The sequence below is a fragment of the Erigeron canadensis genome, chromosome 6 (genome assembly GCF_010389155.1).
Source record: "Erigeron canadensis isolate Cc75 chromosome 6, C_canadensis_v1, whole genome shotgun sequence".
Lineage (NCBI taxonomy): Eukaryota > Viridiplantae > Streptophyta > Magnoliopsida > Asterales > Asteraceae > Erigeron > Erigeron canadensis.
In genome coordinates this window covers 23,171,490-23,185,691 of record NC_057766.1, presented here as the reverse complement: position 1 = coordinate 23,185,691, position 14,202 = coordinate 23,171,490, and the positions used below count along the sequence as shown (strand labels likewise).

The 14,202-nt window shown below is 35.9% G+C and overlaps 1 protein-coding gene across 2 annotated transcripts; it reads left to right on the top strand.

The window, feature by feature from the left end:
• Window positions 1-3,131: 3,131 nt before the first annotated feature.
• On the top strand, window positions 3,132-14,103 carry LOC122602883 (protein CHROMATIN REMODELING 4). Of its 2 annotated transcripts, none has more exons than XM_043775492.1 (12): window positions 3,132-3,241; window positions 5,182-5,480; window positions 5,562-5,663; window positions 5,762-6,322; window positions 6,420-6,524; window positions 6,612-9,215; window positions 9,297-9,454; window positions 9,792-9,903; window positions 11,603-11,673; window positions 11,778-11,925; window positions 12,005-12,229; window positions 12,330-14,103. In XM_043775492.1, exons 2-12 carry the CDS (start codon window positions 5,250-5,252, stop codon window positions 13,899-13,901), a joined length of 5,889 nt encoding a protein of 1,962 aa, XP_043631427.1. In that variant the 5' UTR covers window positions 3,132-3,241; window positions 5,182-5,249; the 3' UTR covers window positions 13,902-14,103. The 2 variants fall into 2 exon arrangements, with proteins under 2 accessions (XP_043631427.1, XP_043631426.1); XM_043775491.1 differs by having other exon boundaries at window positions 12,327-14,103.
• The last annotated feature ends 99 nt before the right edge of the window (window positions 14,104-14,202 follow it).

The window sequence follows — 14,202 nt, the reverse complement described above, 5'->3', positions numbered from 1 at the left end:
CTTTTAAATGTGTTGTGCCCTCAGGTCCAACAATAGTGAGCAGGTAGATGTGAGAAGATGTGAGATATGGGTAGATGATCTTGAAGCTAGCTATAGTTTACCCATAGTGGCTGCTCGCTTTAGACATTTACTTTATGTTTAAATATTAATGACTTGTATTGATAATGTACTCGGTTGTTTAATGTTGGGCAACCGATGGATTTCCATTTAGACTTATTTTGATGATATGGCTAGTAACACCATTTAATGAATAAACCAAACAGATTTTACGGGTTTGGATTTTTAAAGTTAATTCCGCTTCTTTTAACGCCGTTAGGCAAAAGTTTTTGGAAATCCATATTTTTAAACGATGGGTGTTACAAAAAGACCGAAAACCGAAAAAACCAAAACCAATAACCGAAAGTTATGGTTCGGTTTTGGTTTCCAATTAAAAACCGAACCATAAAAAACAAACCGAACCAAAAATATATAGTGTTTACTTTATTTTATATTTATATCATTTTACTATTAGTTTTTGGTAATATATTTGCATTTTAAGTGTATATAATAATATCATTATATGTTTCAAATGAAAATACACAACAAGATTGATTTGTTTTAACAACTGTATAATTAAAAGCGCGCAAAATATATGAATAGTTATATATAAAATTTGTTTTAAGTTTGTACAACTTACTTTTATAAATTTGTTGTCATTGTTGTAGTGTCATTATTACTAATATTGTTTGAAAACTTGTTGAAATTATTTATGGTGTAATTATAGGGTATAAACTTATAAACTTTTCAACCCAATTTGACCCAAACCACAAGTGGTTAAAAACCGACTTAAACCGAACCGAAATAGACCCAAACCGAAAAAACCGAAACCGAAACCCAATGGTTTTAGTTTTCAAAAACCGAATTATAACGGTTCGGTTTTCGGTTTTAGTCAAAAACCGATCCAAATCGAACCGTACTCACCCCTACCCGTGGTTGTTGGTGCCCGACTCATTTCACAGTTTAAACTCACTCACCATTTTCAATCTATTTTTGTAGCTATTAGTTATTTAATTAATGATAGAATTTATTATAAATGAAGTTGAACTAACGTCTCGCTACTTTTCATGTGTGATTCTAAAAGCTTGTAAAAACTGAGCGTATATTTATATTGGAATATTTTCGCCATTTCAACACTCTAACCCGAGGATATCTGAATATAAGTAAAGTATAATCACAATGAACGTTCGTCTAGCAACACAAAATACATATTCATTCACGTATAGGGGCATTGTTGCTAAAATCTCAATTATAAATCTAACTAATTCCAATCCTAACTTTCTTACATGTCAATTATAACAACATAAAATGCTCATATAACTTCATAATTCAACCCTTCAAATCTCCAAAAACTACCTCTTTTTCCACCAACAGTTCAAAAGTACGAGAATTAAAAGACTACATTGAGTTAGGAATGATTATACTAGTTTAAATCCAATTTCTTGCATTCTTGGTCATTGATTTGATGATTTTTAGCTTAAACCCTTGTTTTCTACCCTAAACCCTAAACTCTAAACCCTAAAGAAACGACCTTATTTGCTTGCAATAGATTTGTTATTAATAGAGTATTTACATCCACAGTCCCTTTAGTCTTGGCCACTTAAATGAATACAACTTTTTTTTTTTGAACGACATTCTATCATACTCATACTCCTAAATTACACGTATGCCTGGAAACCAGGACTCTCGAAAAAACCCTGTTAATCCACCCCCACAAATGTGGTAAATGAGACTTGAACCCATGTGGATCCTCCCAAAGTCAAAGACCTTACCAATAGGCCACCAACCCCATTGGCCAATATTTAAACAACTAAATACGTAACTGATCATTACATGACTGACATCGAGAAACTTCACGCCCACATCCCCTCACAGTTCTTGACAATATTTGTGACTAGTATTGTTTTTTGCTCTTACGCGATTATTATTTTTTCTACTATGTTTAGATTGTTCTATTTATAACTTGTTTCAATTCTATATATAAAAATATAATATAAACTTATCTCAAAAGTTACTTACCAAATTATCTGAAATACCATCAATACTTTCCATTAAGATCTTAAAAATGAGATTACAAACCATACAATGGAGAATTAACAAATTACACTATTTATATATCTTATTTTTTTAACCATCAGTCGAAAATCGACTTTCACAAAACACTGAGCCATACAACAGACCAGCCCAATAAAACATTCATACAAACTAAAAGTTTAGGAGTTGTCAAAGGTATTCAGGAAAAAGACTTAAAAACTTGTCAATCAAGAAAATCTGACACAAAACATGTGAAAAAACCAAGGATTCAAAGTCGTTTGCTTACATTAGTCATATTATCACATTAAACGAATTGAGTAGTTGGATATAATGGTTGGAGCTTTTATCTTTTGAGACAAAGACCAAGAGTTTGATCATATTAGTGAGCTAGACATATAAGTTGTTAAAAAAACTATTATATTCGTTTTTTAAATTTTTAAAAGCGTATAGCATTTTTAATATAAAACAATATCTTTAACCAACATTTCCTTAAATAGATACAATCAACTTATAAATTTCACTCAAGTTCATAGATCTTCTGATTCCTCATCCTACCTAGTGTTTAAGGAATCTTTATTATTAACTAAATAATAATAATAATAATAAAATAAAATAAAAAATGTATAATTTTTCTTTTTAAAAAAAGGGTAAAAAAGAAAGAAAAGGCAAACTGCTGGCTACATTGCTGCTGCAACTACAAAAAAAAATGCACTACACAGAAAAGCACTTGATGATGATGATGATCATGAGAAGAAGACCAGTCTTTCCTTCATTATCTCTCTCCATCACTTTGTTTCTCTCAAGAAGAAGAAGAAGAAAAGAAAAAGGTGAAGTCTTGAGTTGAGAATTGAGATGAGAGTTCAAGAAAGGGGCACAGACAGTAGTTGTCCTGATGGTTCCACGTGGCACCACGACATTGGTTAAAGCAACTCCCTTTTTTCTCTCTCTCATCACAACAACAAAAACCCATGTCAGTATGTGTTTTCCAAAGTCATATATCTCTCTCTATATATATCTATAATCTATCTCTATATGTATTACGTGTCATATACTCTTTCTTTCTTTATTTCTCTCTCTTTATATTTATTCGTTTTGCCCCCTTTCTACCGCTTGCCCTAAACTCACACACATCTCTTCAAAACCCATCAATCAATCTCTTTGATCTGCTCTGGTGAGTGAATCTGGGCTTGTTTTTTGGTTAATTTGATGGTTTTTTGTATCAATTTTGTGTCTTTTTGGCTAAAAATGATAAATTTTGGTGTTTAAAGTTGTAAAGTTTGAATCTTTTGTGGTTCTGTGATATGAGTTTTGTTGGATTGAGAGTCTGCTGAATGTATGTGTTTGATCAAGCTCAAAAAGTGTCTTTCTTGAATTAGCTTTGACTGCTTTTTTTATGTTTGACTTTGTGGATGTTGTTTGAATTTGGGGTTTAATAGGATTGTTATGTCAATGCTGAATCTTGTTTAAATATTTGAACATTGTGCAGATTTGATGGAATTTGATAATTATAATGTGTTTGTTTTTGTTTTAAGCTGTCTGGACCGTTTTCTATATTAATAGGGAGGAAAATGGGCTGTTAAATGTAATTTCGGTTAAACATTTTTGCTTTTCGTGTAGCTGCAATCTTAGTGTATTAATGGTTTGTTTAGATTTATGTCTAGATTTAGGTAGGATTGTGTATAACGCTCATTGACGTCACCGAAAACGCCAAATTGTAGTTTGATTGAAAACTTTTTTGTATGGTTAGTGTCGATGGTTTTTTGTATTAGTTTTGTGTCCTTTCAATTAAAAATGATGAATTTTGGTGTTTGAAGTTATAAACATTGAACCTTTTGTGATTTTATGATGCGGGTTTTGTTGGATTGATGTATGTATTTGATGAAGCTCAGAAAAGGTGCTTTCTTGATTGGCTTTTTCATATGTTTGAATTTATATATATTGTTTGAATTTGGGTTTTGATGGATTAGTATATGAATGCTGAATGTATTTTGTATAGTTAAGCTTTTGCAGATTTGATGGAATATGATACATATGATGACTTTGTTTATGTTTTGGATTTTGTTATGTATGAATAGTCAGTGGAATAAGCGGATACTTTCGTTTCGGTTAAAGATTTTTGGTTTTCATGTAGCTACAATTCTAGCTCATTAATGGTGTATATTTAGGTAGGATTGTGTATAATGCTCATTGACGTCACGAAAACTGCCAAATTATTTGATTTTTATGGTTAGTTTGTTGGTTTGTTGTTTTAATTGTGTTTTTTTTTGGTTAAAATTGATGAATTTTGATGTTTAAAGTTATAAAGTTTGAAACTTTTGGGATTTGACAATATGGTTTTGTTGAATTGAGATGTTGAATGTATGTGTTTAATCAAGCTGAAAAAAGACGATTTCTTGAATTAGCTTTGACTGTTTATTTTAAGTCTGACTTTGTGGATGTTTTTTGAATTTGGGGTTTATGGGAATAGTATATGAATGCTGAATCTAGTTTGTGTATATGAACATCGTGAAGATTTGATTAATGAAGCGATAATAATGAGCTTTTTATTGGCTTTGTTGTATGTTGTTTGGATGCGTCATGCAATTAATAGGCAGTTAAATGGGCTAAATGTAGTTATCGGCCAAAGATTTTTTACTTGTCGTGTAGTTGCATACTAGTTCATTTATTGTTAATTTAGATTTATGGTCTAGATTTAGGTTGCATTTTCTACGATACTCATTAACGTTACGGAAACCACCAAAAATGTGGTTGTGATTGACGTAGCTGCCGACCAAGTTCATTCATTGTTTGATAAAAAAATTATCCCATGGCATTGTTTATCATTCTCATTGACTTCACATAAAACTGCATATTTTCTTGTTTATAAACCTTTTTGTGGTGTTTTGGTTCTATTTTGGATATCCTTTTTGTCAAATTTTCTTCAACGGAATTCTCAACTTCCTTGCAGAAATGTTGCAGTAATAGGTAGATACATAATGATATATACTCTAGAAACATGAATGTGTCAATGAAGTATACTTTTATTAGGAGGTTAAAGGACTTCCCTTACTGACATCCGCCGTTTATACTTTATTTTAACGCAATTAATATATGTGTTGTCTATTAATGCAGAGCGTTGAAGGTTAACTCATTAGACATGCAATGATTGTTCAAGTTAATGGTCTAAACCTAGCTGCTAAATGAAACAGCTAGATCCTAAAATGAAGAATAATGAATCTTCAACGAGCGATGTAATAAATGGAAATTGGGTTTTGAAGCGCAAGCGGAAAAAGATTGTCCCTGTCAAGTCAAATGGCAACAAAACCATATCTATACCAGTAGAGTCTCATACAAGCACTTCATCTAAATGCAAAGTTAAAAAAGAAGACTCGTCAGATACCTCACCTTCAAAAAAGAAAGGAAATGCCGGGGTGGGTTCTCATTTTTGATTTCAATCAAATAGGTTACTTGTTTATCGGCCATGCTTTAATTTGCTTCCTTTTTTTTTACAGTCTGATTATAACTGCGTCATATGTGCTCATGGTGGCGACTTGCTCTGCTGTGATGGATGCTCGGAAAATTATCATATTTCATGCCTCGATCCGCCTCTTAAGGTTGGTCTGATACATATTTGCTCATGCAGCTCTTAATGCAACATGTTGAAAATTATAATCTTTCTTTGTCTTGATTTATATTTTATTGTGATTTTCAGCGAATCCCAAATGGCACGTGGCAATGTCCAAACTGCTGCTCAGAAAATAATAGAGTTGAGGTGAATGACAAACCTGCTTCTACTTCAAAAAAGGCAAGAACAAAGCTTACGATTGGTAAATCTAAGGGTGAAAGCAAATCTGCAAAATCTGATGAGGTATCTCGAATTTTGAGGAGCACGGATATTAGGAACAAAAAGTCATCAAGAAAAGCAAGATCACATGTTTCATCCTTGGATGGCTCTTCAGAAAGGAGCACATCATTGAAAGAAAAGGCGGCCATGGAGTTGGAGAAAAATGAAGAACATCCCAAAAAGAAGCGTAATAAGGATCAATCTAAAGAAAACAAAGCTGTTCCTGCTGAAGATTCCAAGAAAAGGAAGAGAAATGCTCCTTCAGATGACGTGGAGAAAGAATCCCAAGATCAGGATAATTCTAATTTAGGAATTAGTGAAACAAGGAAATCTCAAAGAATTCGGAAGCCAGTTAAGCATCTAAAGACCAAGTCTTTATCAAAAAATGGCATGGGAAGTAAGATTGGTGATACCCGGATGAAAGACAAGGTATAAGTTTCTATAAACAACAAGATTTTACTTATTACTGTAATTAGAAGTAAATTTGTTTGAAACTAATTATGGTAAACTTGTTTCTACTAAACAGATAGAACCCAAAAAAGGAGCAAATACGTCAACCGAATCAAATGAAGCAGGAAACGTTGCTGAATTGCTCAAGCATTCTATACATGCCCAGCACAATATGCAACAAGTAAAGTTTCTCAATAAAATGCAAGGACATATATTAGTATGACCAAAATACTCATAAAAATGTGTTTTTGATCTTTGAATTTTTCAGGTTGATCGGATTTTGGGCTGTCGAGTGCAATGTGGTGAAAGTAAATCTGAAGTCTCTGCGTCCGAGATTAAAGAAATCCCACAAAGTTTAGTGACGCTTGACAACAAAGATGGAGAACCAGAGAAGAACCCAACAACTCTGGATGTTCAAGATGTCAGAATCCTGACTGAGGTCAACAAGAATATCGAGAGCAGTCCAAATCAAATGGTTATCGAGAACAATACAGGCTTAGAGAAGATAAATGAACCTGTGGTCAGTGATTCAACCGGTCAAGCCGCCGATGATCTTGGATCTATATTGATAGATGAGAGAAATAATAGTGATTCTGCTTTGACATCAGAAGATCTGGCAAAATCAACTGAAAAGCTTCCAATTGGGGACAACACTGATGTTATTGTAGATGATAAGAAGCTGGATTCAGCTAACTGTAGCACATCTGTATCGAATAACGAAAAGATAGTAGTATCGTATGAGTTTTTAGTTAAATGGGTCGGAAAATCTAATTTACACAATAGTTGGGTATCTGAATCTCAGTTGAAAGTTTTAGCCAAGAAGAAACTTGACAACTACAAGTTTAAATACGGGACAACCGTGATAAATATTAGTGAAGAACGTTGGAAGGTACCACAACGGGTGATTGCCATGCGTTCATCAAATGATTCAACAGAAGTACTTGTAAAATGGACTGGTCTTCCTTATGATGAATGCACTTGGGAAAAGACAGACGAACCCGTGATTGCAAAATCTTCACATCTTACTGATTTATTTAATCAATTTGAGTCCCGGACAGTTGAAAAAGATGCTTTAAATGATGAAATTATTAGGGGAAAAGGGGATGTAGATACATTAACCGAACAGCCTAAAGATTTGGGTGGTTCGTTATTTCCACATCAACTTGAAGCATTAAATTGGTTACGAAAATGCTGGCACAGAAGTAGAAACGTAATTCTTGCTGATGAAATGGGGCTTGGCAAAACAATTTCTGCCTGTGCGTTTCTATCATCATTATACTTTGAGTTTAAAGCTCGATTACCCTGTCTGGTTTTAGTTCCTCTTTCCACAATGCCTAATTGGATGTCGGAATTCTCACTATGGGCCCCAAATTTGAATGTTGTGGAGTATCATGGGTGTGCACGTGCACGAGCATTGATGCGACAGTATGAATGGCATGCAAATGATGTAGATTCAAATAAACAAACAAACAGTTTCAAGTTTAATGTTCTTTTGACTACATATGAAATGGTTCTTGCTGATTCAACCCATCTACGTGGGGTCCCATGGGAGGTTCTAGTAGTTGACGAGGGTCATCGATTGAAGAATGCAAGTAGTAAGCTTTTTGGATTGCTTAACACCTTTTCCTTCCAGCACCGTGTCCTATTGACTGGAACGCCCTTACAGAACAACATCGGGGAAATGTACAATTTGTTGAATTTTTTGCAGCCAACTTCATTTCCATCTTTATCAGCATTTGAGGATAGATTTAATGATCTTTCAAGTGCTGAAAAGGTTGATGAATTGAAGAAACTTGTCGCGCCACATATGCTTCGGAGACTTAAAAAAGATGCCATGCAGAATATACCCCCGAAAACAGAGCGGATGGTTCCGGTTGAGTTGTCTTCTATCCAAGCTGAATATTATCGCGCTATGCTGACCAAGAATTATCAAATATTGAGAAACATTGGAAAGGGTGTTCCTCAGCAATCGATGTTGAATATAGTGATGCAGTTACGGAAAGTTTGTAACCATCCTTATCTGATACCGGGAACTGAACCAGAATCCGGATCGGTTGAGTTTCTTCATGATATGCGAATTAAGGCATCTGCAAAGTTGACTTTGTTGCATTCCATGCTTAAGATCCTGAACAAAGAAGGTCACCGGGTGCTCATTTTTTCACAAATGACAAAACTTCTAGATATTCTTGAGGATTACTTGAACATTGAATTTGGGCCGAAAACATTTGAGAGAGTTGATGGTTCGGTTTCGATTGCTGATCGCCAAATGGCGATTCAACGATTTAATAACGACAAGAGTCGGTTTGTATTTTTGTTATCCACAAGATCTTGTGGGCTTGGCATCAACTTGGCAACTGCTGACACTGTTATAATCTATGATTCTGATTTCAACCCGCATGCTGATATCCAGGCAATGAATCGTGCACACCGAATCGGCCAATCAAAACGGCTTCTTGTGTATAGACTTGTAGTTCGGGCTAGTGTTGAGGAAAGAATCTTGCAATTAGCAAAGAAGAAATTGATGCTCGATCAGCTTTTTGTGAACAAATCAGGGTCACAAAAGGAGGTTGAGGATATTTTGAGATGGGGCACTGAGGAACTTTTTAATGATTCTCCCTCTACACAAGTTGAGAAAGAAGTAGGTGAAAACAATGTTAACGATGTGGATGAAAGTGTAGCTGTTGAACGCAAGAATAAGAGGCGGGTTGGGGGTTTGGGAGATGTCTACCAGGATAAGTGTACAGATGGGAATTCCATGATCACATGGGATGAATCTGCTATTATGAAGTTGCTTGACCGGTCCAATATTGAATCCGTTTCAACTGACAATAATGAAGGTGATCTAGAAAACGATATGCTTGGCTCCGTGAAGGTACAGCATCATACCATTTTTTGAGGTTTATATGTATTCTAAGATTCTGTTAATCACTTTTTACGTTATGTGTTGAGTTAGTCTCTGGATTGGAATGATGAATTAACCGAAGACCAAGCAGGAAGCGATTCGCCTATGGATATACTTGATGATGCTACTGCCCAGGATATTGAAAAGAAAGAGGATTGTTCAAGAAATGTTGCAGAAGAAAATGAATGGGATAGGCTTCTTCGAGTCAGGTAAAGTAGTGTTATCACCAGACCATATTTATATAATGAACTAATGATAAAGGAAAAGGAACTGCCCACTACCGCCTTCCGCGGTTTTTGGGGCCCAATACCTCGACGGTGTATGGGGGAGGTTAAGATGTAGACAGCCTTACCTCTACCTTTGTAGAGAGGCTGCTTCCAGGTTCTACATAAATGGTAGAAAAGGACCTCCGGCCTTTGCATGGGATGAGGATTGAACCTCTGATCTCTGTCTCCAGAGGCCGGGGTGTTTACTACTGATCCAAACCATGCTGCTTGTTATGAACTAATAATCTGTTATTGATTTTAATTTTTAATGGACTTGTAGATGGGAGAAATACCAAAGTGAGGAGGAAGCTACTCTCGGTAGAGGAAAAAGACAAAGAAAGGCTATTTCGTATAAGGAAGCATATGCTCCACGGCCTATTGAGCCGCTTGAGGTATAGTTTCTAACTATATATCGACTTTGTATTAATAAAATTCTGATTCTGCATATATATGTTACCCTTGTTATTTATTCCCCTAAGTATCATTAAAATTATATACCCAAATACAAAAATATCTTGTAAAACAGGCCCTATACTGCACATAGAGCCTAAAATTTCAGGTTAAGCATGGTATGTGGCGCATAAGCCTCGGACCTGGATAGCTCCTACTATTATGTCTAAGACTCAAACCCAATTTCCGTAAACAAATGCCATTACCAAGACACATAAACCTGCATTTTACTTCCCAAAAACTATGCTTATACGTACAATCAAAACATCTTAACACGACCAAGGTTTACTTCCGCATTACAAAACCAACAAAAGACAACTTGGTAAGTTTATAATCAAATGAAGGCTTTGGTAGCAAGTTAGGCAGCAACGGCTGTGATTTAAAAGAAAACATTTGTATAACCTTTCAGCAAATGTTTACCTCTTCATTACACCCTTTCCATCCCTTTGCCTGTCCATAGTACCTGACCCACTTGCACCTACAGCCATAACATCTATAAAAGTAAGCGCAACGCTTAGTAATTATATAAACATATAATATGCTGCCGTAATAAACATAGATTCAGCCCACTAGTAACGCCCTATAATGGATGCATTCCGCTTTATGATATTTTCCGCCTTTCATACAATTCATACAACATAAGCAAATATAGACGTGTATAAAAAACTAAGCAAACAATAGGATATCAGTTTGTAAACAGCCATCTCAGCCTCGTGATCATACAAAATCTCTTACACGGATGTTTTCCGATTTCATATGATCAACCTATCCGTTTAATTCCCATATACTTTCAATTTTGGCTTAGAATGCTAAATTTGCACTCAAAAAATTCCAAGTCCTTAGCAGTTAAATAAAACTTGTAAATCAACTTAATAAACATGCTAAGAACCTAATTTAGTCATCTTCCCCACTGTGACCACCTTAACTTTTTAAAGTCAAACCTCCATAATCTTTTAGTTAAACTTAAAGTTCATCCTATCATCTTAACTTAAACTTCATTCTAGTATCTTAACATCCTTAATATCAGTTTAATCATTATTACTATTATCGAATGAATCCTTTTAAGCCGATAAAATCATGGGCTAACCTCCTTCTATAGAAATCCAACTGTGATACAGTAATATTTATGAACAAAAATCAACCTTCTATCATAGATCATTCTTGTAATCAAAATATATGATTCCTAAATACATGATAACATCAAAGGAAGGTAACCACTTTTTATATCATTAAAATTTGTCACCAAATCCAGATAATCGCCATATCTCTTCATTTTTAGATTGAAATGACATGAAATCAACTTCTTGATGCTTAGTTTTGAGGATTTTAGCCTTGGTTCTCTCTCTCTCTCCCCCCTTCTCCCTCCAGCTCGATCTCTTGAAAGTCCCAGCTGATTTTGTGCTTACGTGTTTAATGTTATGTTAATATGTGTTTTAAGTGTTTAAATGGTTATTTACAATCCCAGTCCCTCTAGTTTCAGTCATTAAACACTAGTCACCTAAGTTTAGACAGGCAAGACTCGTATCTGAAATGACTTTTAAATACATCATACCTAATAATAATACAACGGGCTTTAAAATACTACATATGCATATATTATAATAATACCTTAAGTTTTGGGGTGTTACACTATGATTGCAGAATGGTGGTGATGTGGAGCCAGAGCCTGTACGTGAATATACACCAGCTGGGCAAGCCCTTAAAACTAAATTGTGAGTTTCATAAATCTGATTTAAAAGCATATTGTGTGTACATGACACTTAATATTGGAATACAGAAATAGATAATTATGTGATAAAATCTTCTGCTTCAACAGTGCTAAGCTTCGAGCAAGACAAAAGCTAAGGTTGGCTCAGGTGAAAGCTATCAGAGAATCCCTTCTCACCGGCGGTCCTGGTTTAGTGTGGAGATCAGATCAACCAATAAAAGAGAAGCCCATGACAGAAGACAAACCAACTAGCAAGGTACCAAAGCATGACTGAGTACTCACTCATGTATTTTTCTTTTATATACAGTTTGATTTACAATATTTTCCATTTACAGGGTCGGGATCGACTATTACTACCAGTTCTTGGACTACGTGCTCCAAATGCAGAACTAGCGGAGTCATCTCTGAGGAACATTTCTAAATCATCCAGAAAAAACAAACATGTTATGAATCACGAATTCCCGTTTCACCTAGCACAAACGACTTCGAATGATGCGGATGTCAAACCTCATGGAACCAACGACACCTTGTCTGACAGACATGTACCAATATTCAATTCGGTATGGTCTCTTTTAGGAAGAAAGAAAACTCATTTGCTGTCATTATTTCTGGCAGTTAGTCGTACTTCTAGATTGGATAATCTTGGTCTCTTTGCAGCAGGTTGCTTCAGAGACCTCTGGTGACGATTTATCTCGCAGTAACGAAAAGATGGGCTTGCCTAAGTTACCATTTGACGAATCATTTTTGTCCAAGTTTAATTTTTCAGTAAAAAACCTCGGTCAACACCAAGCTGACTTTTTCCCGAATTTAACTTTAGGGAGATCAGTAGGAGGAGAGTCGAGTGTGCCTCTTCAAGATTTCAGTCAAATACCATTCTTGCCAAATTTTAGATTTCCACAGCAAGATATGGAAACTATGCATCTCCCATTGATGGGCGTGGGTCAAATGCCATCTTCTCTTCCTGAAAACCACAGGAAGGTTCTAGAGAACATAATGTTGCGAACTGGTTCTGCATCAGGGAATTCACTCAAAAGGAAGCTTGTCAAAGACTTTTGGTCTGAAGAGGAACTTGATTTTTTGTGGATTGGCGTTCGTAGACACGGGAGGGGTGGTTGGGAGACTATGTTGCGGGACCCAAGACTGAAGTTTGCTAGATTTAGGACTGCGGATGACTTGGCTGCAAGATGGGAAGAGGAGCAGATCAAGGTCTTAGAAATGCCGACTCAAAAGCAATCCAGTGGTTCAAAATCTGGAAAATCTCCTGCATTTCCAAACATTTCTGATGGAATGATGAAACGGGCTTTGCATAGAAGTCGGTTTACTAATGCTCCTACTTTTCCAGCCCATTTGATGGATATGAAATTGGCACTGGACGGTCCTTCCACATCTATGGAAAATCAAGATCCACGTGGCTTCCAACCTGACATATTCACAACTTTTCCAACATGGATTCCAGACAGGTTGCGTTCTAACTTTAATGGAGGATCATCAACCGAACCAGTTCTTCCGAATCAGTTTACACCTGCTAGTTTAGGGTCGCTTGATTTGAATGGGTTGGGAGTTAGTGATTTACAGCGAAAGGAGGAAGAAAAACATGTAAATGGGCGTTTTAAAATGCCAGAATTTGTTAATAACGAGTCTCATTCAAAGAATGAAGTTGGCGGGAGTAGTTCTTCAGAGAACACTAAACTTCCACATTGGCTTCGGGAAGCAGTGAGTGTTCCAGCTCGATCCCAAGAACCCCAACTGCCACCTACTGTTTCTGCAATCGCACATTCGGTGCGTTTGCTATATGGAGATGAAAATCCAACTATTCCTCCATTTATTGCTCCTGGCTCACTCCCTTTGCCACCTAAAGATCCTCGCCAGATTGTGATGAAGAAGAAAAGCAGCAGCTCACATGGAGTGCTCTACCAGCAACCGCCGCCAGATAGTGATCATGATGCTACTACTTCTGGAAGCAATTTGGTGGCACCACCACCAAAGCTTCCAGAATCAGTATCAAAGCCATCTTGGGCCGAAACGGACCTCAATGCTCCACCACCTGTTAGCCAAGACATGCTTGAACTGTCGGAACCAGAAACGGAACCAACCTTGCTTGGAAGCATTGGCACAGCAATGGAAATGGGCCCAACAAAAGAGGGAGTGACTGAGGAGTTAAGCAAGAGCCAGGTGGATCAGACAATTCAGGAGGTTTCATTAGAAGAGACAGTATCGGACCATGAATCTTGAAAAGTGCGGCCCTATTTTTGTAGGCGTATGCTGCAGTTAAGTAGCAACATATAGGTTTTCTTTGTTTTGTAAAACTGTGTATGAAAAGTTGGTGAAATATATGATAGACTGTACATCTGTGGATTTCAGGGAGGTGTTTCGCCCCAGCCAGTACTCAAGTAGTGGACTTTTAAAACATAATTTTTATACATTTTTACAAATATATTGGTATCTCTTTTTTTTTCTTCTTTTTTTTCTTTTTTTGAACAGCAGATTTATATTGGTATGTCTTAATTTATCAAAATACTATGGTTATAAACAA

What these genes read in the sequence shown, in the direction of transcription:
- LOC122602883 (XM_043775491.1), top strand. Translation starts at nt 5,250, where the DNA reads ATGAAACAGCTAGATCCTAAAATGAAGAATAATGAATCTTCAACGAGC. An exon ending in ATATGCTTGGCTCCGTGAAG is followed by an intron (nt 9,216 to 9,296) that starts GTACAGCATCAT and finishes GTGTTGAGTTAG; the next exon opens with TCTCTGGATTGGAATGATGA. An exon ending in ATGTACCAATATTCAATTCG is followed by an intron (nt 12,230 to 12,326) that starts GTATGGTCTCTT and finishes GTCTCTTTGCAG; the next exon opens with CAGGTTGCTTCAGAGACCTC.